The sequence below is a fragment of the Podarcis gaigeae genome, assembly GCF_964106915.1.
Source record: "Podarcis gaigeae genome assembly, chromosome: 10".
In the NCBI taxonomy this organism is placed as follows: Eukaryota; Metazoa; Chordata; class Lepidosauria; order Squamata; family Lacertidae; genus Podarcis; species Podarcis gaigeae.
The window spans coordinates 42,067,135-42,091,162 of NC_139686.1; the positions used below are offsets into that span (position 1 = coordinate 42,067,135).

A 24,028-nucleotide genomic window follows, 5' to 3' on the forward strand; every position below is an offset into this window, starting at 1 on the left:
TTTGTCTTCTAATTCATATATATATTTCAGCAAATCCTTCACCTTGTTTTTATCCTTATATCTTATCTTTTTATACTATAGTTTCCCATTCTTTCTTTCCCCAATTAATCATCCACGGCACAGGTCCCAATTTGGTCCACAAGGTGGTTCCACCATGTCCATCTGCCCACATCTGATATCATATACGCATCAGGCGTGGAGGAGGGAGAGATGCAGCTGCCAATGTACAATAGGGAGCCTTAAAGCACTCTCCCAAATGCTAATTAGCAAGGGAGACTTACTATCACCACCAATCGACTGTCTCCTGGGATCAGCAGGCCTGCTGGTATAGATTGTGCTATGCAGCTTCTCATGGGGTACTCCACAGCACAGCAAACTGCCTGTTGAACTCAATAGTGCAGTGAATCCAAATGGCCTTGAAGTGAGAACCTATCAGCTGACAGGCAGTGACTTAAAGCCCACTGGAATAAGATGCACTATTAAAACCCCTATAGGTAAATCTATAGCATAGGCAATCCCTGCAGAAAGTGGAGGTTGAAGCCAGAACTGTTCTGCTGTAACTTCAAGACCACCTTTGGCAGCTTAGTACAAAGATGAAACAAGTTAGAGCTAAATGGAATACTTTTTGTGTATTTCATGCTAACAGAGTTTGCTGTTAATGCACAAAATCCTCTCTGATACACTGGATGTATACTGATGGTTGCTCTGAACCACGATGAACTTAATAATAGCTGTGAGTTAACAGGTTCAATTATTTATTTTCAAAAACAGTCAAGCAGTAACTTTGGGCCTCCTAAGGAGAAAGTTTACCATAAGAGACTCTGTCATGTTAACATTTTCCTATTCCTACCCGACAAAACATTGTTAGTGTTATATTACTTTGCCTATTATTTTGAGACACTGGCACAAATAGGCTGTGCTTGGATTATCATAGTACATCTTAATAATCCAAGATAAGAAAGAGCTTAGCTCCTCCATTTCTGCAAGTGAGGGAACATGCCAGGACGTCCCAGTTAACAATAGTTTCTTTTTGTGTCTTAATTGCTGACCCTCATTATCTAAGCAAACCCTCACCCTCAAACACTAATGGCTACTCGGATCAATTTCTTTAGTGAGACTTTGCATGTTCTGAACTTGCCTGGGTAAAGTCTTTATTGACTGTGTAAAAACAGTCAACTGTGTTTCAGTGATGCAAATTCCTTGCCAGCAGAACAGCTGCATCTAATATGTACTTGACGCCAAGTCTTTTCTGTTCTCCTGTGTGTTTCTGTCACTCATGATCATTTATGATATAAGATACATGAAAACAGATTTGAAACTAGCCACTTATTTTTTTCAACATTTTTGTATACCAAACCCAACCAAGTTCCATAGTGCTGGCAATCAAACCTGGTGGCACCCAAAGGCTTGGGAAATAAGTGCATTTCAAGTTTGATGCTTTGCATTAAAGAGAGAAACAGGCAAGGGCTTCAATATGCATTCAGATCCTCACATATGCAATGGAATCAACCCCCGGATTCTCAGGAAGGTTTCTGTCAGCAGAATGAGGAGGTAAGCACTTTTCAGTGATTTCCCATCTCCTCTGCAGCCCTCCCTCAACCTCAAATCTGCTCTGGAGAATCTCCCATCCCTCTGAAGCAGATTTAGGAGGCTGGGTGCAAGGGGAAGGGTGGGGAAAGTTCTCTTGTCCCTATTCAACTGGCCTTACTGCTTTACTGTCAGTGAGCAACACTGTTGAATGCAACCCTGCTTGTTGGCATATTCAGTGCTTTCTCCTACCTGATACATCTGACACATTAGCAGCACAGCCACCCACATGAAGTGAAACACACTATTCAAAAACATCCAGAACATCCAAGGTGAACAGGTGGCTATTTGTGTAATATATGTCCAAAATCCATCTGCTGTGTAAGTAGTGTGACAGTGGATTCCCCAGTCTGGAATTAAAAAATACGTATCACTGGATTAGAAAATGATATCATTGGATTAGAAAATGTTTCTGAACATGAGCCTGCAGAATACAGGGCATGTTGCATGGGGAACATTTCCAAAAGCATTTTTTATGAGAAAAGAAAAACCCTACCAGGCAACCATCAAGGTATAGGTCAATGTTCACACAGAACATTGCAGGCACAGTAGGACTTAAACTAGGCATTAAGAAAATGGTTCAGGAAACAATACTCACAAGAGATACATCCATAAATCATCCAGCAAATCATGAATAGTAAAAAGAATAGATAGCCCATGAAATAACGATGGTTGCCAGCTCCTGAGAAGAAAGAATGGAAGTAAATGTATTTGTTTTTTATGCCATTTTAACAAGAGGCCAGAAAGCGTGCTTCTAGTAATATATAATATATAAAGCGTAGCTTTCCCTGCCACAAGACTAGAAGAGTCTAGAAGAGTCTTATTTCAGCATGGCAATGCAGTTCATCACATGCTTTGCAAATAAAGCACAAGCTCCCCTGGGGAAAGAATTGGGAAGTATTCAAGAAGTAAATGAATAAGTGAGCATAAATATGCAATATGCAAATATACAATAAAAAGCTGACCTTCAGCCCAGTAACCTTTTCTCCTCCAAAATAAAACTATTTCATTTGCTTATGAATACTAATATTACCCTGAAATTTATATATTTATTTGAATATTTATAAGCCACAAACTCAAAAAAATGAAAGTGGTACACAATAAAACTATTAATGCATCATAAAATTGTAAAAGAAAAAAAGACCAACACTATATGAAATCAGTTCTCTAAAAATGCTCAGGCATTCTGTTGAGATGAATCCATTTGGAAGTGCTTCAAATGCAAAGCTTAAAGACTGTGTCTTAGCTTCACCGTCACTAAGATTTGTGACCATACTTGCTTCAAGATCACCTACCAAACATTCACATGAAAAATCTGCATTCCCACAAAAAACAACAACCCTGCTCTCTGCTGCATTCATTTGCTATACTGCTTTAGCTCCCAGTGACGAAGACCATTGGAGGTCAAGAGGCTGGGCTGAGCTTGCTTATGCTTCTAAACTATAGAATAAAAAATGTCTGGCATCTTCTTGGTCTGATAGCAGTGGTGAATACAGGAATACTAAGAAACCGTGCTATGCTAAATGCACATACTATTTGAGATTGAAAGCTAAACACAATGGAAATTTTCTATTCCTTGTCAGTACTTACCTACGCAGTTACCAACCCAGGGGCAGTGATGATCAAACTTGGCTATACATCGATTGCACACACCACAGTGTTTGGATCTCACCGGTTTCCGTATCTGTTCAACAGATTTTTATATGCATACAATGTAACACACTTTTCATATTATCAATCTTTAACATGAATTTTGAACACAATGTTACTATTGTTGTTGCTTCTACTGCTCAGGCATGTCATGATACCAAGAATGTAACCACGTGGAGCTTGTAGTTCTAGCTTCACCTAGCAAAAATATACCTCCCTTACTTTAACTTTCCTCTAAACAGAAGCTTTGTATTTGTCACCTACACCCACTAGACAAGTCTTATATACTATACACAAGTCTTACAGCATTTGCAATCGCCAATCTCAATTAAATTGAAACAAAAAAATTCTCCTTTCCATTGCGAAACAGAATTTCCCACTGTTCTGTTTACTGCCGACACTGAAACTCTGAATTAGAGATCAAAGAAACTGATGACGATACTGATGGAAAAGCTTGCAGAGTTTACAAAAGATTAAGTATTTGGGTGATTTTTATCGTCTGCAGTTAGATCAGTTACGTATGGGTGGATACATAAATAATTTGTATTCCATATAGCAAAAACTGAGCATAACACTGTTGTAATGCTGTCGGTGAAAACATTTCATCAAAACAAATGTCAGCGCACAAAAGATATTTTATCTTGAGAATGACACCTACAATATTTAACACTTGCATTTTAAAAATAGTGTATCTATCAAGTAATAAACAATTTGTCTGAAATACAAAATACTCAGATCTGTAGTCAAGACTATCTTATCAATGTCCCAAAGTAAGAGAACACTTATGTTTCACCATATCTCAAGTTCTTAAAAGATTTTCATACAGAGCAACAAGTTTTAAAATACCATTATAGTATCAAATAATTTATGCAACATGATATATGGTATTTAGTTTTAAAGGTTTTATATTAAAGAGTCCAGAGTTGCATGTATTTAGATTCTGGATAGGAATATAAATGTATCATAACAATCTCATAATTCCTGTATATTTTGAGAACATTATTATATAAAGCACATTCTGCTTACTTCATTACAGATGTTTTAGATAAGGTAAAACTTTTAATGAAGTGACAGCTGATTATAACTAATGTTGGTATTTACTTTATACACACCACAAACTGAACAACAAAATATCCAGTATAAGATGTGTGTGTATCTAAAATGGCACTGTCAATTTAATCTGAAGTTATTAATGGAAGTATTTTCATGGTTTTGCTCTATACTCAGAGATCTGTGCACTTGTTTGATTTAGTCACAATCTGAAGTAGTCCTGTTCTATCTCCTATTTTTAGGATTCTAATCCAGGGTTGTCATTAAGATACATAGGAACAACAATAACTTTAAGAATTGCTAGGAACTCTTGTATTGCTCCTGCTAAATACTTTGGTGGTGGGAAGTCTTACCACAGGGAGTGGCAACAGATACCATAGCACACCTAGTGTACTAGAACATATATTTTTCTATTTGAAGGTCTGGAACAGTCTGCTGCCCAGATTTCTATACTGACTTAAGAGAGCCACTGTATTTTGATATAAAAACCTGTGAGTGTTTTAAGTTAAGCTTCTACCCAAATCCATCTGAACTTCTGTCAAGGACATCCCACAGGAATACAGAGTCCTAACTTGGTGGGACAGGGACTCCAGTAAGGAATTTTGATATCCTGCTTTCTTCTGGATCCATCACAACCACCCTATGGACTTGCCTTTTCCTATTCCTAGGAAGCGTGGCATTTATATGCCCAAATACTGGCTTAGGATTTTAGTTGGCAGAGGCTCACTTATACCCTGTATGAACATCGCAAGGTCAAAGAATACACTCATTTTCTGAACAGACATGATGTTAAAATTGGTAATTTAATTACATGTAAGCAAAAAAGCATACTACCAAACAGGTACTGCAGAATATACTGAGGTCCAGACTTCCTGTCTCTGCAAGTTCCACTATTGTCTGCAGAAAAGGAAAAATAAGAATATTTAATCATTTAAGAACCATATTCATACATGCTTCATAAGTCGACTCTAGTTGACAAACTTATGTCATAAAACAATTTTGTTAGCCTTCAAGGTGCCAGGACATTCTTGGCTGTTTTTACTGCAAAAGCTACCCCACTGGAAATCCCAACTTCTATTAACACACTCAGATTAGTTTAACACCATCTCAAGCTTGGACAAAAAGATCTTAATGCCATTTTATTCACACCAAAGAAATTCGGCACCATTAGAGCCTATATAAACACACATGTGTAATTGGTTCTGCCCCAATTGCCTCTAAGATACAAGGGGACTCTATCGAGCAGCAAGATCATTAGTTTCTGGCTGCTTCTCAAGATTGCACCAGCATTAGGGCTGTTGGGTCACTCCAGTAACAGGCATATCCTTTCCAACCTCAAAAATGTATCCCCTCGCATTCAGTTTGAAGCCGTTACAACCACCCTATGTTCTGCTGCGGTGACATGAAGAGGATAGCTGGGATACATTAAAATCTCCCAATACACAGAACACTATATCGGGAAGGAGAGTCTACAGCCTAGTTTTTTTTCTGGACGTGCTGGTTTCCTTTCAAGGATGACATCTTCACCTTCATTTTCAACTGGACCAAAAACAACTACACCATGTGATGAGCCTTCAAGGTACCACAACTCTTTCCACAATTGTTTCTTGGAAGTTAAGATGCATACTTGAGGGATTGTGTGTGTGTGTGTGTGTGTGTGTGTGTGAGAGAGAGAGAGAGAGAGAGAGAGAGAGAGAGAGAGAGAGAGAATGTGTGTGTATCTACACACACACACACACACAAGTTTTAAACAAACACCAGAAATATCTGGATGACCTCAGCAGATTTCTCAGTAGCAAAGCATTCACTCTGCTTACACTACAATTACCTCTGATGTTCTTAAATGGAACAACTTGGCAAAACATAGACAGAAACAATTTTCAGCAACTCTCTGTCGCCTCTGCAGCCTCCTGTGCCCCTCTGTGGGAGGCTGGGTGGGGGACACTTTCCTGTAATTGCTTTGATTAGAAAACACTTTGAGTGTGTACACAGAACAACATCTAAACAACATCTTCAACCATTAGCAAGAATGGACTGTTTTGCTTTTTACCTTTTTCTTTTGTTCTTCTGTGGCTTTAATTATTCCTGGGTCTGATTTCCAAGATTTTCCAAAATTGTAGAAAAGTGCAACACTATTAGCAAGAAATGGAAGGTGGATGAACACAAAATTTAGATGTATTAAATATTAAGGAATTTAAATATGTTTTCTTTCCTGTTAAAAATAATTATTATCTGAAAATAATAGAATTCTGCAATACACTTTTTTTGTTGCTAATGCATTTCACAGGGAATGTACTAGATGCATGTCAAGACATCTAATAATCCTTTTTTGTCATTATATGCTGTTCAAGTGTATCATCTTGTCTTAATTAGTTTGATAGCTCCAAAATTAACAGTGCAACATTATAAATGTTCTCTCAAAAGTCTGAATTCAGTTGAGCTTATTTCCTAGTCAATGTGTTTAGGATTGCAGCTTTTGTATCTCTTTAAATCATTTTCTGACAGAAAACATTCAAATGGTCAACCATTTTTTAATATTTTTTTACTGTTTATGCCTATTAGTGGCCTGAAATTCCAGCTAAATCACAAAAAACACTCTATAATAAAAGAGATTATACAGGGAATGATGAATACAATAATAATCTCTTTTGGGGGGACGATTACATTCATGTTAAAGATTCCTCCTCTTCTTCCCTTCTTAATAATTTACTGAAAAAAGGAACATGTACTTTATCTGGAAATGAAAGTGTTGGAATAAATTGCAGACCCTTGGATTTTTTCCCCCAGTATTTGAATTCCAGCTGCTTCACAATTTGAAATTAACTTTGTTAATACCTAGGTATCTGTATTTTCTTCACATTAATTTGCACATAGTAAAAGCTAATTATATTCTAACAAATATTTTCTACCATGAAATTTCAAATGGCCCCAGTAGCACCTTTTCTGCTTCAGTGCCTCAGCATTTATACACTCCATTGCCAAGGGCATGGCAAGCTCTAAACACACACACTTAAAACCTATTTAGCTAACATCACAAATTTCAATGGTAACCCATCAGTTTCAAGTACAAATACGACACGTTGGAAAATATTTTTAGCATATGTAAAGGGGTTCCATAGCACTGAAATCAATGTGGGAAAGAGTTCCCTGAAGTTAGAAAGCCTGAAAAACCACTGTGTTGTTGCAGATCATCAACAAGAAAACAATGAGCCTTAAACTTACAAACCTGGTTTGCACATTAGTGCCAACACACAGCATGTTGGTGCAACACGGCTGAAACTGTGGGTGCTTCATTCCCTGCTTGTTCCTGCCATGCTGCTAAGCGCTATGTCCAGATCCAGACTCATGGTTTGTTTCTGAGAGCAATTCCCGCAGAGGCTTGGGAGGGAAGTTGCATGCCCGCCAGCCGTATGGTTGGCGGGGCGCAGCTGGCGGGCGGGCAGGGAAGGGGGAGGCCGCCGGCAAAGCTGCGCAGCTCCCCCACTTGCTGGGGCGCCCCTGAGAGACCGCGCCCTGGTGCGATGCACCACTAAGCCCTATGGGAAAGACGGCTCTGCAGACAAAACACCAAGTCAAACCATGCGCTTGTTTCTCAGCAGTCTGGTAGGAGGAGCACACTGAGTGTTCACATTAAACCATACTTGATTTAATGTTATATGCAAAGAAAAGCATGGTCACTTAAGCCCATTTAGCCAAGACACAAATTTCAACTGGACTTCATCACCTTTGTGTAGAAAAATGTCATTATAACAGAGCTTTTGAGTCTAAGTCTTATGCAGTTAAAGCTCCCAAAAGAATACGGTACAGTCATACCTTGGAAGTCGAAAGGAATCTGTTCTGGAAGTCTGTTCGACTTCCAAAACCAAAGTGTGGCTTCTGATTGGCTGCAGGAAACTCCTGCAGTCAACTGGAAGCCGTGGAAGTCCTGTCACTTCCGGGTTTGTGGATTAGGGAGCCAAAACGTTCGAGAACTAAGCTGTTTGAAAACCAAGGTATGACTACATGTTTTAATAAGTACCAGCATTCATTTCAATAACTAAACCACATGTTTAGACCACTAAAAAGAAGCTAGCAGAGAAAACTGTATTATGTTCTACTATGAAGAAGCTAGATGCCCTTAATTGTCTGTCTGGCATTAAACCTCTGACAGAGAGATGCTTTCAAAACTGGACAGTATGTTCCTGTGACTAAGAAGAGATAGGTCCAAGCCAAAGAAAGAGATTAGATGGTTCCCCCCTACCCTTGTATGGTCACATTTGCCTGCTTTTAGTGCTCTACACAATGTGCTAACAGAACTACCTCTGTGGTTGGGCCTCTGAACTTATATAAGTGGGGAAAGTTAAGAAGACGTTGCTACATGAAATGCAGACATCTTGAAAAGCACTTGCTTTAACAGGAATAGAGGACAACATATCCTTTATCCTAATAATGGTGAGGAAAGTATGTAAGAGTACTGAGGGGGATTGCATGGTATCATCCAACACAAATTTCTCTCTTTTATAGGTTGTCTTTCCTGCTGTTATAGGCTATTATTGAAGCTAACCAGATTCCCTCTTATGTTAAGGTTTATAAAACAGTATCAAAGCCTGTTTTGATGCAAGGTTAGAAGGGAACCCTAGACAGCACAGAAATAACTAAACAGACCTCAAGAGTCCCAAGTGGAATGCAGTGAATAAATACAAAATATTACTTTTCATCATAATTCTAGTGACAAGTTAAAAGTCAATTCTAGATATTTAAATTAATCAATCTGGATGCCCTTTTATTTCTGATCAAAACATATTCCAGAAACAGATTTATAAAAAGCTGCCACAGAGACATTTAGTCAGATATCACATTATTCTTCCTACTGAGAAGAAAGAAGGCACTGTTCTCTGATGCAATTGATTTCATCAAACTGTAAGACATATGAGAATAAATTCTTACCCTGACCACAATTTTTCTACTTCATTCTATAAAGCAGAGCACATGTCATATATTTTTTTCTAACAAGTTGCAGACAAGCTGACTGACAGCAGAACTTGAATGGCTAGAAGAACTAATAATTGAGGCTGGCAACATTAATCAGTTAAAGTAAACTGACATGTAGGATTTAGAGGGGACTGTTCTGGCAGCACCCACATCGCAAATGTAGTATCTACTTGTACTTTGCTATAATGTCATTAAATGTTCATAAATATTAACTTCAGAAGGAGCCAGTAATCGGGATATGACAATCAGCACAGCTACTGAGAAAGCAAAGTCAACATGAGCAAGAAGGAAACACTTATGTAGAGCCAAAAAAAGAGGAAGAGACTGAAAGCAAGGGGGTAGAAGACTAGGACTAAATATTGCTAGGTTTAAGGACTTGTTCAAAAACATTTTATTTTAACTTATTTTGCCACAAATCAGTAAAACCTGTGAGCTTGTGTTTTGAGTAATTTAACTAATGGGTATACACACACACAATTAACCATGTTGTCTGGGGATAATGGGCATCCAACAACAGATTCCCCATCCCTGCCTTATGTAATTAAGTCTGTCCCCTTCAATCTGTATGTCCTACTATCTGCTTTTACTTGTTCCATCTGGCCCAGTCCGCTTTTACTTACTGTCATGCTTCACTCCCTCTCGTGTTCGCTTGTCTCCTGCTTCAGCTTCACTGAAGTCCCTTAACCCTTTTCCATGACCAGTCTGAACCATAAAACTTCCACATCCTCTTGCTAAAACTTCAATTTCTTAAAATTCTAGCCTCTTAATTTTCTTGAATGTGAGCACTGGAATATAACCCACTAAAATGAAAAAATTCAAATGCTGAGCACAATATAAAGGATATCGTTCCAAAACCAGAAAAACCATGTCACATACATCCAGAATTTTGTTGCTAGGTAGATTCCAAGGGGCAGTGCACTATGCATTGAGTGATCAAAGAATGATCTGTGAAACAAAGAACATAATAGGTTATTACATATTCAAATATGGGTGTGCTAGCTCATTCACAAACAAGTAACTATAGCCTTATTTTTAAAAAACAAAGAAACAAACACTAGAGCTTTAAATAACCTGTCCGTTTGCTACAAAAGGTCTTAATAATCTAAATTACTCAACAACCAGCAAGCACTTTTTTAGACCTCAGAATGTTGCAAGAGTTCATAATTACAAGGTTCAGAACATGAATCTGTTCAGTTTGTAATGTTCAAATGGAGAAGATTTTACATATGCATGATCAGAGTTCAGGATGACCAGGCTGCTTTGTAAGCATGTTCACAAATGTTGTTAACCACTACATTAAATTATTAATTTAAATTACGTGACCACCTGAACAGACAGATTTTATTTTTTTGTTTGTTTGTAATTTTTGCTTTTTAGGTCAATTTTCCCAATTGTTACTTGCATACATATTACATATCCTGTCCCCTAACCAGGTCTAAAAGAGTTTCATACTCCTGTTTGCATGTGTTTTGTCAAAGTAAATTTGGAAATAAAGTTTTCTTCTAAAGCCACATTTTGACAGCAGTTAAAAATAAGGCTGAACAGCACACTCAGCAAAACTCAAAATGATAGTTATTTTAACAGACTTTGAAGAAAAAGCCAAACCCAGAATATGAGCTGAAGTAATATAATCTCTTATACTTACACAAGAGATTCCAGTGTTTAAAATATTTATCTGACATGTGCTATATTACACTGACAATAAATAAATTTAAGATACTCAACCATGCAAACTTTCTTTGTTTAACAATGTTCTTACTACGAATGGATTTCTCTTTGCCATTAAAATTAGAGTCATAAAAATTAAGAGGCATATACAGGCTATCATTGGGTTGCACAGGGTTTCTGCTCCGAAACCCTGTGCTTGTCAGTGGAGCCCGTGTAAGCCCACCCCACCCCTTTTGTGATGTTTTTGTGCTCCTTCCAGGTTCAGAGCCATGCACATATGCACAATCAAGTATCATTCGAACATGCCTAAACTGGGCATTGCCTGTAATAATTCTTGTCCTTTTTTATCCACTCAATGAATACTAAGATCCCTTTAAAAAAATCCAAAAATATCCTCCTTAAAGAAGTCTGCTTATTACAGACCATTACGTTATGGAAATAAAAGAGTAGGGTATTTTCATTTCTATAGAAAATAAGCTGATCATTATATAGAGGGATTTCAATATTTGGTTTGTGAAAGAGAAAACATTAATGTTGGGCAGGCAGACACATTTTCATACAACACAACTAGTTGATGATTCATAATGTGACTGATGTGGTATTTAAGGTTCTTTTTTTCAGAGCTAAAATATGAATGCCACTTCAATCTAGCACAGTAGGTCTCCTATAAACTAACTGGAAGACAGGATGGAAGGGCATCAAAACACAATTTTCTTTACTTATCCTGAACAATCATTTAATGGAAGAGTGAATTAGGTAAAATATTTTCCCCCAAGAACGGGGCTTTTATACATCTGTCAGTATTTTATGTAATACCAAACTATCTACTCCAACATATTCCCTAATTAAATACTTACTTGGAAAGAAATTGAACCATAGCCCAAACACCACCATACATTAGTCCTTTAATGAGCCAAGAATCAATATCAAGGTCGGCTATAAACCCAACTAGCCAAATAACTAGGAAAGGTGTTCCCAGCATCACTTTCTGACGAAATTCCTACATAAAAAGACAAACAACAATTAATTAACCTGGATATTTATGAACTGTATAAAAAGTTAGTGCTTCATTTTAACACTCAGATACTTCATAGCAAGTTTAATATGTAGAAAGAGGGGTTTATCTGCAAGACTAGGAAGGATCCTAGATTCAGAAAAATGCAATATGCCTAGGATTGGTCAATCATTTCTCACTGCAGTGAGAAGAGAATGGCAAATTTGGGGATGGGAAAGACGCGTAAACCCAAGACTCCCAATACCTCCTGGTATAAACTGTAGTGGGGTGTCATCTAAGCAGGGTCAGAAATTATTTTTAAAAGAACACATTACATGAGTCATCACTTAAGGATTCTTCTCACCTTATCAGCCCTCAGCTTTCTGAGAAATGATGGATTGTCATATCCCTTTGCCTGCCTTGCCTCCTGTAGATGATTTATCATCCAAACATTTTTTCTTTGCTTTGCTAAATCAAGTGGTGATTCACCCTGTCAAGAGTATGAAAGATTAACAATTTTAAAAAGGAAAAAAGAGCACAACAATTTCACTTTTAGAAATAGTAACTTAAGCATTTAAAACTACTTAAGAGTTTTAAAACATGTAATATGTTGTTGTTCTTATAAAGCATTATTTTGGTTGCTAATTTATTTTATGCTATGGAGAGTTACTTTCTTCCAATCTTTTCTCAGTTTAATCAGTTTCATCAAATGAAATAACATCTTTGCTATTTCTGTGTATTGAAACAATTAGTTCATTCATTATCCTTAGTGTGCACATGTAATAATTAATGGGAGTTTAAAAGTTGCTTAGCTCTCTAGTTTGGAATAATTGGTTCTCCCTCAAATATTAACAAGCAGCAATATCCATTCATGGAATTTCACAAACAGTGAACAATGCTTATTGCTTAGTTATCAATGCCATGTACATTCAGTTGGTACAGATGTTCAATCTCTACCTCTTGTGGACTGCACGTGTAGGTGTGTATTAGGTTGTTGTTCTGATGCACTTACATGCAGTGAAAAATCAAAACTATACTTGCTTATCCTACTCCTACGAGATTTTCACATTTTGGATTTAACACTTTGATTTAACACACACACCTAGGTTCTACCAGAATGTTCTATATATCTTTTACTGTGTACAGATTACATATTTGTAGGATTCTACGTATGTAAGCCCTAAAGCATGTGGTTGTTAGAAGCCTTTCATGGGGACCCAGAGCTAATCAGGATTACTCAAATGTGAAGAGAGTGTTCCTCTTGAGTTCAGACATGCTCTCTGGCTTGCCCGAACTCAGCACTAAACAGATGGTCCTGCTTACTGCTGGCCCCATTATTTTAGCATTGTTCCAGGTTTAATGAGGGTGGGAGATACTTCAGAGAGAAGGTTGGCAAACCACTCTCTGAGTGCCCCCTCCCTGTTAAACGTCCTGGAACACTGTTAAAAGCAGGGTGGGATGTGCTTCAGAGAGTGATTTCTGAAGCATTCTCTGAAGCTCCTCTTGCCCTCCTTTAAATATTGCTACAGCAAGGGATTTTGACATGTAGGTGAAGCAGTCCACCTGTATGCAGATGGAACATCTGCATGCGTGGATCTGGTACACACATTAAAAGCACATGAAAACAGATAGGTTTTTCACAATTCACTAGTACTCTAAACAACCACCACTAAAAGTCTAAAAAATGAAACAAACTAATGTATTGATTGCGGATACCTGATTGGCAGCTTGTATTATTCACCGAGCATTCAGAAATACCTTTACTAGCCAAGCAATGACTAATTTTTATAATCTCGTCCCCAATTCAGAAGGTTGAACAAAATGCCCTATAATAGGTACCCATCTACAGCTATTTTAGGGAAATGTGATTCTCCATTCTTCCTCCCCACGCCCACCCCAGTGCATGCACTGCTAACAATTCGTGGTTGCTTCCCTGAGCAAGCCCACCCACTTTGCGTAAAATAACAATGTCAAAGGACAAAGATATGTGAAGTTATGACTCCAATTGCATGAGTTCAGAGCAAGGTAATTCCTTTAGATCACTCTACTGTAGAAATCCTCCCTATCTAAAAAGCAAAAGAAAAGCCCAAAATGAAAATTGCCTCACAATATATGGGGTTGTACCCTAAATCTATTACAGTGATTTCTTACAGAACCGTACTGCCTCAAGAAAGAAAGAAAAGGTTGTGACTGTTCTTGTAGTATAGAGGAGGCAAAAAACAACCAACTGAAGGTACCTCCAGCTCCAGTTTTGCACTCCTCCACTCTTCTACTGAAGGTAACTCCCCTCCTAAACAAAGCATTCATGGAGGCTTGAAAAATGGCTGAATCCTCCATCGTTCGGCCCCCGCCTAAAAAAAAACGAGACAGGTACCAGAAACTGAAAAATCACCCAAGGAAAGGCAAATAGCCTTTGAGACAAGAGTACAAATGCCAAGAAGTACACGTTTAAATTCCAGCATCAGTAGAGACTAGACACCTAATCAGAGTTAGGCATTTAATTTCTATTGATAGGATTTGTGCACCAAAACCTTATGGGTGACTTGGAAATTTAGCCCAATGATGATCCCGAAAGCAGCAAAAACCAGGCAACAATATTTATTGGTCTCCAAAGGGAGAGTTTCCTTCCACTTGAACAGTGTATTGAAAAAGCTTAGGCCACAAAGATATCAATTTACCAAACAGGACTTTCCCCAGCAGAAGCAAAAGAAATGAGCTCAAAAGCACCAATGCCCTGCTAGTCAGTACATCCACTCATTTCCTACATTTGCACAGCTTCGGAAACAATTATCAATGATACAGGGTGAGTCTTTTAAAAGAGGCCCCATGGAACATGTGTACTCTGTATTCACAGGGCCTCTTTTAAAGGACTCACACTGTAGATAGATAGATAGATAGATAGATAGATAGATAGATAGATAGATAGATGATAGATTAGATAGATAGATAGATAGATAGAGATGATGATAGATAGATGATAGATACATAGATGATAGATAGATAGATAGATAGATAGATAGATAGATAGATAGATATGATAGATAGATAGATAGATAGATAGATATAGAGATGATGATAGATAGATATAGATAGAGATGATGATAGATAGATGATAGATAGATAGATGATAGATAGATAGATAGATAGATAGATAGATAGATATAGATATGATAGATAGGAGAGAGACACCATACAAATCAACTAACCAAATTTGAGGCTTCTCTCAGTAATATGAAGCCATGGATGGGGAACCCTCCAGAGCAGATGGGGGGAGAGGGGCAGGGAATGGAGGACTGACGAAAATTCCCTCCCTCCCGGTTCTGCTGACAGAAGCCTTATTGTCAGCTGTGGGAATAGATACAATAGGTGACTCTTAAAAGTAGAATTACAGGTTACTTTTAGAGGAATAACTAGAGTTGCAAAACCAAAGTTAAAAGTAGATATGTATGCTTTTCTTTCAAATATATGGCAGGAAAAGACCACTATATATTAATTACGAATATGTACCATGTTCTATATCATAGCAAATGAGATCTGAATCACAAAAAAACTTCCTAAATATAAGCTTCTAGTGTATATTTGTATTTTTACCTAGCAAGTTCTTTAAAGCCACTCCTGTAGCACATTCACTATTAGTATGCATACTTTCCTATTATTTTTCCTGGTCCCCCCTCCCCCATAATCACAATATCCAAGATAAAAAAAGTAAAAGGATATCCATACTCAGGCCCTAAATTAGATCACACCAAGATACCTCTCATATTAGTTTTTTTAAAAAAAAAGAGGGAGCATGCTTTTGCTCACTTCGGTGCCCTGATGTCTAACAAAGGCACAATACTGCCTGTTCAAAAATAAATTTATGTTACTGAAGTCATGATGTACTTGCTATCCAGTCAAAAAGGCAGGCTTTTCTTTTTCTTTTTAAGTATTAGGTTTAAAAGTGTCTCAGAGGAGATGTTCCAGTAAAAACAAAGAATTCTGCAAGTTAAGGGCATAATTTATTATAAGACTTATCACGCCTTTCAAGGATCAAGGGGGGAAAAAACCCTTAAAAGGCTAAAGAATGACAGTAACTTTATCCCTACAATTTCAGCTGAGTGTCAGAAGATACAGCCAGAAATAAAGCAACAATTTTAAAAAAAGTTATTACTCCCCTCAAAGGGTATACCACAATTCAAGGGGTATGATCTGCTACCCTGTTGCAGGGCTTAAGATTCTACAGGCTTCCTCTTGTTACAAACAACCAGCAACATGTTTGTCTCTCTTACAATTTAGAGAGGGGAAAAGAAAGAGAAAATACTTAAACCCACCCTGAGGCCCTAGGACAGGCAGAAAGCCAATATGATATTCATGAAAAAACTGAGATAAGCCACAGGGAAGAAGCTTGCCAAAGTACCCTACTACTCACTTGACTATTTCATTACATACTTCTATTATACACTGGCCAAGGTACCCAGCCATATGCCTAGAAACTCCATGCTAAAACTAAAAACAGCTATTTGATTTCAACCCAATCAAATCGAAATGACGTTCCTGACAACTTAAAAGGCAAATTCAGGCAGAGGGAACATCCAACTTTTCACTCATTTCTCACCGCAGCCTGGGGAAGTTTGCTTTTCTCTGTCAAATCCCTCTGATAACCACATGTAGTGTGAAACACACACAAGAAACCTAACAGTCAATTTTAAGAAGTTTAGTAAGGATGGTGGTAAGAGAACAAAGGGGAAAGGGAGAATGGTGATTTAGGAAATAAGGAAAACCTTTTAGAAAAACAGGCTAAGTCTATGATCTGTATACTCACAAAGCTAGGGCCTTCATCATAAATAATGCAGCATCTTGGGTGGTCAGAGGGGAGGGTAATGGATGACAGAATGTTGGTAACATTCCAGTTTTTAGGGTCCTCAACCCAAGTAAGATTTGATTGACAGACGGCTTTAAACAGCCGATCAGATAAGTGGCACACAGCCAAGAAAGGTGTTACCACCTTTGGGAAGTTGGGAGATGGGGCTGATAAGACCTTAATGACTGCCAGATTTAGCCAACTTCCCTGCTAGATAACAGGCTTTCCTTAGTTGGTGTATTTGGACTTGGGGAGGTATGTCTGCCTCTATGTCAGCAGTGGCAGAGGTGTATGGTGGCAGCACTGGCCATACTGAGTTCTCCCACCACCAAACTCAAACACATCTTCACTGCAGCAGCAGTGATGAGTTGCCTCACAGCAGAGGCTGGCAGCACAACTACCATTGGGAGCGAGGCCAGTCTTACTACCAGAACCACCAAGAGTTCTCTTATTGTTAAGCAGGAGGCAAGGCTGTGCCACTGGCTAATACTGGCAAGGTCAGGTTGTAAGGTGTGGAACTTGAGCAGGGTATCCCAGAGGAGATGTCAGATGCAGTGTATATCTCACCTGTCACCTGGGAGCAGTCAGACTACCTCAGTGGGACAGATGGGAAGCACGGATCACTCCCAACAACCAGCATGATCAGTCACCTCCTACCATTGAAGTGTGCTACTTGGTCATTTTAAGAACAACTGCTTAAGAATTTATGACGGACTTTGATTTCCCCCCCTCTTCCTTCTCCTTTTTCTTGTGCATCATATTTTTGTAGATTGCAAGCCTGTAGCCTTCTTTTAATTGATTTCATGTATGCCACACTAGAAGCCTTTTTAGCTGAAAAGCAAGCTACAAATCCGCTTAATAATAATGATGGTCTTCAGTATCCTTTCCTCAAGAGAGGCAGCAGCATGGCAGTGGTGGGCGCTGGGGAGGAAAAGGAACAGCAACCAACAATTCTCTCTCCTATACTACCACCACTCATCCTGTGAAAAGCCACCAGCCCATCACACCAAGCACATGAGATGGGATTACTTTGAGCTGGCAGTGGACCCAAACTATGCCATCTGCCTGCACTGCAGGAAGCAGCTGAGTAGGAGGAAGGTTCCAAGGCATTGCATCACCAGCAGCTTTATAATGTACTTGCACAGGCAGCACCAGTCCTCTTGATTAGGGAAAAGGCAGAGCCCAACAAGTCAATCAGGAAGGGCAAGAGGTGCACACGGCAGAATGACTCTCAAGCTGCGCCCCCCCAAACACCCAAAAAAGCTGCAGCTCAGGCAGTAACAATGCACGATACGCGGCAGGGAAGTATGGATCCACCAGATGAATGCTTCCAATTCCCATGCCAACCTACTACTAAATCACTTTTCTTGCCGCTTTGTGTGCACTGCTACCTGGGTGCCCATAAACAAAACCACTAGGAGAATACTGAATCCCTTTCAGCCACCCCACCCGCAAAAAATCAACTTTAAAGGCGGCTAGTACAAAAACCTTCTTGTCTACAATTTGGCAGGTTCTAAACCTAGGGGGCCTCATACCTCCCCTTTTCATAACAACTGCTGACAAAACACATGGGGAAACAGAGGGAATCTTTTTCTTTTAGCCATTTCCCAAAAGGCTACCCTTTGCAGGAAGAGTCATCCCCTCAGTAAGGAACAAATATTATCCAATTCTCTTTAAAAATAACACTGAAGATTATAAATATAATTTAAAGGAGTGCAGCACTAAATCTCCTGGACCTATTTGCCTGTATTTGCAGGCTTTATTCACTCTGAATGGGCTACAACACCTGCAAATTTTACATCCAGTTCTGTCAAAAGGGGGAAAAAGAAAAGTACCATCATTTTTTAATTTTTCCTTTAACAGTGAAGTGGGTTCAGCCTCAGACCCTGCTCTGAATCAGTCAGACTCTGGAAACACACACTCAAATTGGAGTAACATTCTGACAACACTTTCCCAGTCTGGACAAAATGCGGAGCTATGGTTGGTTAGGGGTTTCCTGAATTGTTTGCTCACACCATAAAGGGAGATTTGAAGTAAAAAGTTCATTCAGACCTGAGATACAATCAAAGATGGTCACTGTGTCACTTCAACTGAATTACTCTTCTTGAAGACACAATGCCCTGAGAAGTCAAAAGCAGCTCACAACACATAGTTTGCAACAGCTAACAGTTCAAGGAGTCACCTTTTTCATATTGCATAAATCCAATTCTGCATTAATATACATCAGTGTTTTATTGAGAGTAGGATTGGTATACTTTTTAAACATCCTAAAAAAGTAATTCAGCAACTAACTCTGCAGGCAACTCAGCCAGGGGAAGGCAATGATGAATCCTTCTCCATTGCCTTCTTTGCTTCTCTTCTCAGCCTTCGGTATATGGCCCAGAGGGGGAGAGAGGAAAAAGGCCAACCTCCTTTCTCCTTCCCTCATCCTGGGCCATTTGAGGTGACATGGGATGAGTCTTTGTGCAAGAGTTCTAGGAGCACTTGCACAAGGAGCACAAAAAAACTACAGCAACAGGTCACTTCAGGAGTCTGAATTTTGCTGGTTGCAACTAGTACTCGCCTGTACCCTACAGGTAGGTCTGCTATATGTCTGGAAAATCCCTGACATACCAGGAAATTGGAAGCCTAAAATGGAGTACTGGGGAAATTTTTTGAATTTTAAGAGATGTCTGAAATTTCCCGTATGTGTGGAAATCTGGTTTTTTATTTCTGTTTTCTGTCACCCACGCACCCCCCCACTGAGTAGTGGAAGGAATGTCCCCACTTATGTGGGAGACCCAAAGGATGCTTGTGCCCCCAGCCTCCCCAAACACAACAGCCCCAACTGAGGAGGAGGAGGGGAGTGCGGAGGACAGTGGAAAGAGGGCAAGAGCAGCCCTGAGCACCCACCAACCATTGGGAAAGGGGAATAAAGATGACTCAATTATCCTGCTCCCAACTTCCTCCTTCCCCGAGAGCCATTGCTCGAAGCTGCCATGGCTGCTGCCTCGAGGAAGACAACCACTCCCCTTTTCAGGATGCAGAGCAGGAGGCGAGGAGTCCTTCTAAAAGAGAACAGGGGACCTGTGGCTACTTGCTCAGGAGCAGGTCCAAAGGAACTAGTCTCCTCAGTCCCACTCTCCCAAAGTGGGGGGGAGGGGGGACTCTCAACAAAGAATTTCCATTCTTTCCCTGCTAGAAGAAGAATCAGCTCCTGGAGATGCTGGGGGCGGGGTGTTGGTTTTTTGGGTTTGGGGGGGGCGAGTCCATGCCAATGACCCTTCCCCCTGTTTTTTTTTTCCCTTTGGGAGTGTCAGGAATTTTACTTTTTGAAATATGGCAAGCCTACCTGCTGTCCTAGATGCATTTAGATTACAATAGCTGTGTACTCTTAATAGGTGGAAATGTTTTATATCAACCCATCAATATTGTTACCAACAGGCAGTATAGCAGAACCAAAGTGTACTGTCCACTGTGCACAATTAGGGTGTAGAGACAACACAGACATATGTTTACTCTACCCTGGGTCTATTAAGGATAAAGAAAAGAGAAAAACAACAGGTAAAAGGAACAAAACAGCATGGGCTGGCAAAATATGGCAGAATACCTACGATTTTGCACAATACTTGCAAATAAAGAGAGAGAGAGCTTTTAATCCCCAATACAGAGTCAACAAAAGTCACAAAGATACATAATTTCTTCTACTGTACTGGAAGGGAGGGATTATTTAGCTTCCTGGTGCAATCAAGTGTAAGTGGCCTGCTGGTGGCTTCCAAGAGATACCGGCTTCAATTTTTTGAGAAGTATTAGCCTGCAGCGTTTTACTAATATTATGAATAAGGGCTTTCAATTCAAGTATCTGACTACTTTTGTTTATTCTCTCTTCCAAACATTTCAAAGACTAAATAAAATATTCTCCCTGCAACTCTTATCTGCCAAGATGGAGAGAGCTTCCTGAGTTTTCTCTATAACATATTAATATGGTACTTTATTTATGTATGTGGTTACATGTTCTTATATGTTGTTTCTTTTTATTGGTATCCCATTGCTTCATATGAAAAAGTATGTCTGCACAAAGGTATCATGACATACTGCTGCTTGCCATTAACTGAAGAGAAAACACAAATGTTCCAGACTAGAGGAGCTGTATTTAGGGAGATCTAGAAGTAAACGAAAACATATTGACAGTAGAAAATTTTAAGTGAAAATTGCTTTGTATGAAAATAATGTTATAAACACTGGGTTGTATCCAACTGGACTTAGGTTAGTCATTAATTTAACTTGGTTTATTCTGAGAATAACCAATGTTGGATACAATGGGGTGGCAGAAAGCTAAGTGGGAAAGGGCTCAAGGAGATAAGTTAAACTAGCCCAATCCAAGTCATGGCAGCTCAAAGAACAAAGGTGGAGTACTAAAACCATGAGTGTGGGTGGGAGGGACAGGAGGATGTGCATGAAATGGTAGGGACTGAGGGTAGAAAAGCATAGCAGTGAGCATGGGTTTAGAATAAGAGGAAAGAGGGTTCATGGATGTACAGGAGGCAAGTGGGAGAACCTCCCATAGTTGTATGAACAGGAGTACCTGATTTTCACACGGATCAGAACCAACCAACCGAATGTGCAGGTTTCTGTTAAAACAAACATGGATTTACCTTGATATTTTGGGCATCAACATTTGCTCCAGCTTCTAGAAGAAGACTAATCACTGTGGTATTTCCTGCTAGCACTGCCCAATGTAGTGCTGTGTTCTTATGATATTTGTCTCCCAGATTCACTGAAACGTTAAAAGTAAGTAGCAACCGAGTGGGGTCCACACTGCAAAATAAAAGCAAAAATAAATCCATAAAAACATGGACTTATCATTATCTTCATATTAATCCAGGGATCAGATCCCCTTGGAGATAATTTATTTGATCAATACTAATCAGATTTCTTTCTCCAGTATTAAAAGCACTAATGAGCAGGGGGAGGGGATTTTCTTCCATGGAACTCTATAAAATAAGTGTTAATGATTAGGGTTGGTAGTTTTACTCTCTGAGGCAGCATTTTATACAGAGAGCCCCAATTCCCAGAAGCGGTATATATAAAAAAAAGATCATTAGCAATTTTAAGACAAGACTAGATATTTGATCTGCATTGCATGAATTAATATTCTTCCCCCTCCTTATCTCAGATGCCCAGGGGTCAATTTCAACATGAAATCACAAAAATGACATTTCAGCTTATATCTAGGATATTAACAGAGGGAGGGAGTGAAAACACATAGTTCAGTGGTCCCCAAATTGCTATGTGCTAGATGCCGTATGATTCTTAAATGTATTGTATTACTTCTTTTATTTCTTATATTGTATTTTATTTCATTGTATTACAATTTGAATTCCATAGAATTAAAATTGTGTGTTCTTCACAGCCACAGACCATAGTCTGAAACCCCCCAACCTGGTTTAGACATACAATTGGACCTGCCTTCAAAATGTGATGTTCCTTCTTTCGAAAACAGTGTTACTATTTAGCCCCTTTCCAAAAGTTTTATTTTTCTTAACACAGACAATACTGGTGACAGTTCAATCTGAAGAATATTTGACTACTCAGAAAACACACAAAAAATAGCCACCTTCTGCTCAGAGTAGACTACTGAAATTAGCAGGGTTAGGTTAGTCATGTTCAAAACTTTTTTTCAGCCAGAGCTCACCAGAACACAGTTACAGCACCTTTCAGGTGGGTGCCATTGCCATAAGAGAACAAGGGAGGTGTTCATGGTGAGTTACGGTAACACTTTTTCTAGAAAAATAGAACTGATTATGACCACTCATTTCAAAAGGGCTTTATTGTGAGTACGTTTAATGTTGGATGTAGTCAGAAGATTTTGATTCTTCTTCTCCATAATAACCTAAAGTTGGGACAGAATCAAATTTTGAAAATGAGGGAGGTGCGCTGAACCTAGAAAATACCTTGTGTCTGTCTCTGAAGATGATAACTGGAAGGAAAGTGTGTAAAAAATCCACTTTGTGTAAATGCCACAAAGACAAATATTTTCAACATACGTCAACATAACATGTTAGGAATGTTGGTCCCAATGTGACATTCCTGTAATGCTGAATCAGTTTTCCTGCTCATGAATTCTTAGAAATAAAGCTCCCTTTACTAAAATAACAAAAAAAGATTAATCACCTCTAAGGTAAAAATATATTACACATTTTGTATTGTTCATTATTCTATTTGATTAGTACAAAAAGCTTCAAATTGGTTTAGTTTTGAATGAGCAAATTACCTGTGTGTTCTATAAGCTGCCCACATCAAAGGAGTCATTCCATTTTGATCCATCATATCTACATCCTGATGAAAAGAGCAACAGTAATCAGACATGCACATTTATTGAAGTTGAAGAAAAAATATCAAGGACAAACTTCCAGATGTCTAGTCTGGAAGGGGTCAATAAATCATTATAAACCAGGGGTAGGAACCTGTGGTCCTTTGGATGTTGTTGGACTCCCAACTTACATAAGCCCCAGTCACCATAGCCAATGGCCCCAGATGAAGTGAACTGTAGTCCAGGAACATCTGGAGGACCACATGTTTCCCATCTCTGTTAAATGGTGTTAGATGGTACAGTGATGTAAATAAGCAAATATTTTAAATAGTGAGGTTTTCACACACTGCAAAATGCATAATAAACCACATTGTATGCATGTAATATAAGAGATCAAACATCATAATATATGCTACAGCACCATCTGCTGTTACAACTCTGCCATTTTTGCAAATGAACTACCCAAATAATAATATGTACACCTTCCAATCAGAATTAACAATGAAGTAGGAAGAATGAAATAATCACACTGGGCAGGATCCAAAGAAATGTTCAACTGGTTCTGTGGACCCACTTTTGTTTCTTGAACAGATGGCTTCTATGCCACGTTTTAAACAGCTTTCAAAGAGGAGGGAACCTTGTTATACATCATAGTTTTGTGCAATGTAAGAAAGTTAAGAATCAAGAATATTCCACTCTATAGGTACAAGACTTTGGCAGTTTGACTAAAAGAGTCTTTGGATGTGAACAATAATCTGAAATTCCTCGTGTTTAACAATATCATATTGGTTAAAATTAATCTACTGTTCAATCCTTTTAAGAGTCACAGATGCTTCAGAAATAATCTGCAAACTTGAAAACCATGAAGATTTGATACAGGTCCATTAGATGTAACTTTGAGCCCTGCTTGTCCCATGACATTAAAGGCTCATTAAAGGGCCAGTGGGTTATGGGTCGAGTGGATAAAGGGGGTGGT

General features: G+C 38.8%; 1 protein-coding gene across 1 annotated transcript in view; it reads right to left on the bottom strand.

Annotated features, from left to right (window-relative positions):
- The window catches only part of ZDHHC17 (zDHHC palmitoyltransferase 17), a 48,594-nt gene that overhangs the window by 5,343 nt on the left and 19,223 nt on the right, over positions 1-24,028 (bottom strand). The window contains exons 6-15 of the mRNA XM_083699259.1: positions 23,014-23,078; positions 21,395-21,557; positions 12,285-12,410; positions 11,784-11,926; positions 10,103-10,203; positions 6,338-6,462; positions 5,122-5,184; positions 3,178-3,271; positions 2,186-2,269; positions 1,780-1,937 (exon numbers count right to left, since the gene is read on the bottom strand). Coding sequence (XP_083555385.1) covers positions 1,780-1,937; positions 2,186-2,269; positions 3,178-3,271; positions 5,122-5,184; positions 6,338-6,462; positions 10,103-10,203; positions 11,784-11,926; positions 12,285-12,410; positions 21,395-21,557; positions 23,014-23,078 — 1,122 coding nt within the window. The remainder of the gene's footprint in view (positions 1-1,779; positions 1,938-2,185; positions 2,270-3,177; positions 3,272-5,121; positions 5,185-6,337; positions 6,463-10,102; positions 10,204-11,783; positions 11,927-12,284; positions 12,411-21,394; positions 21,558-23,013; positions 23,079-24,028) is intronic.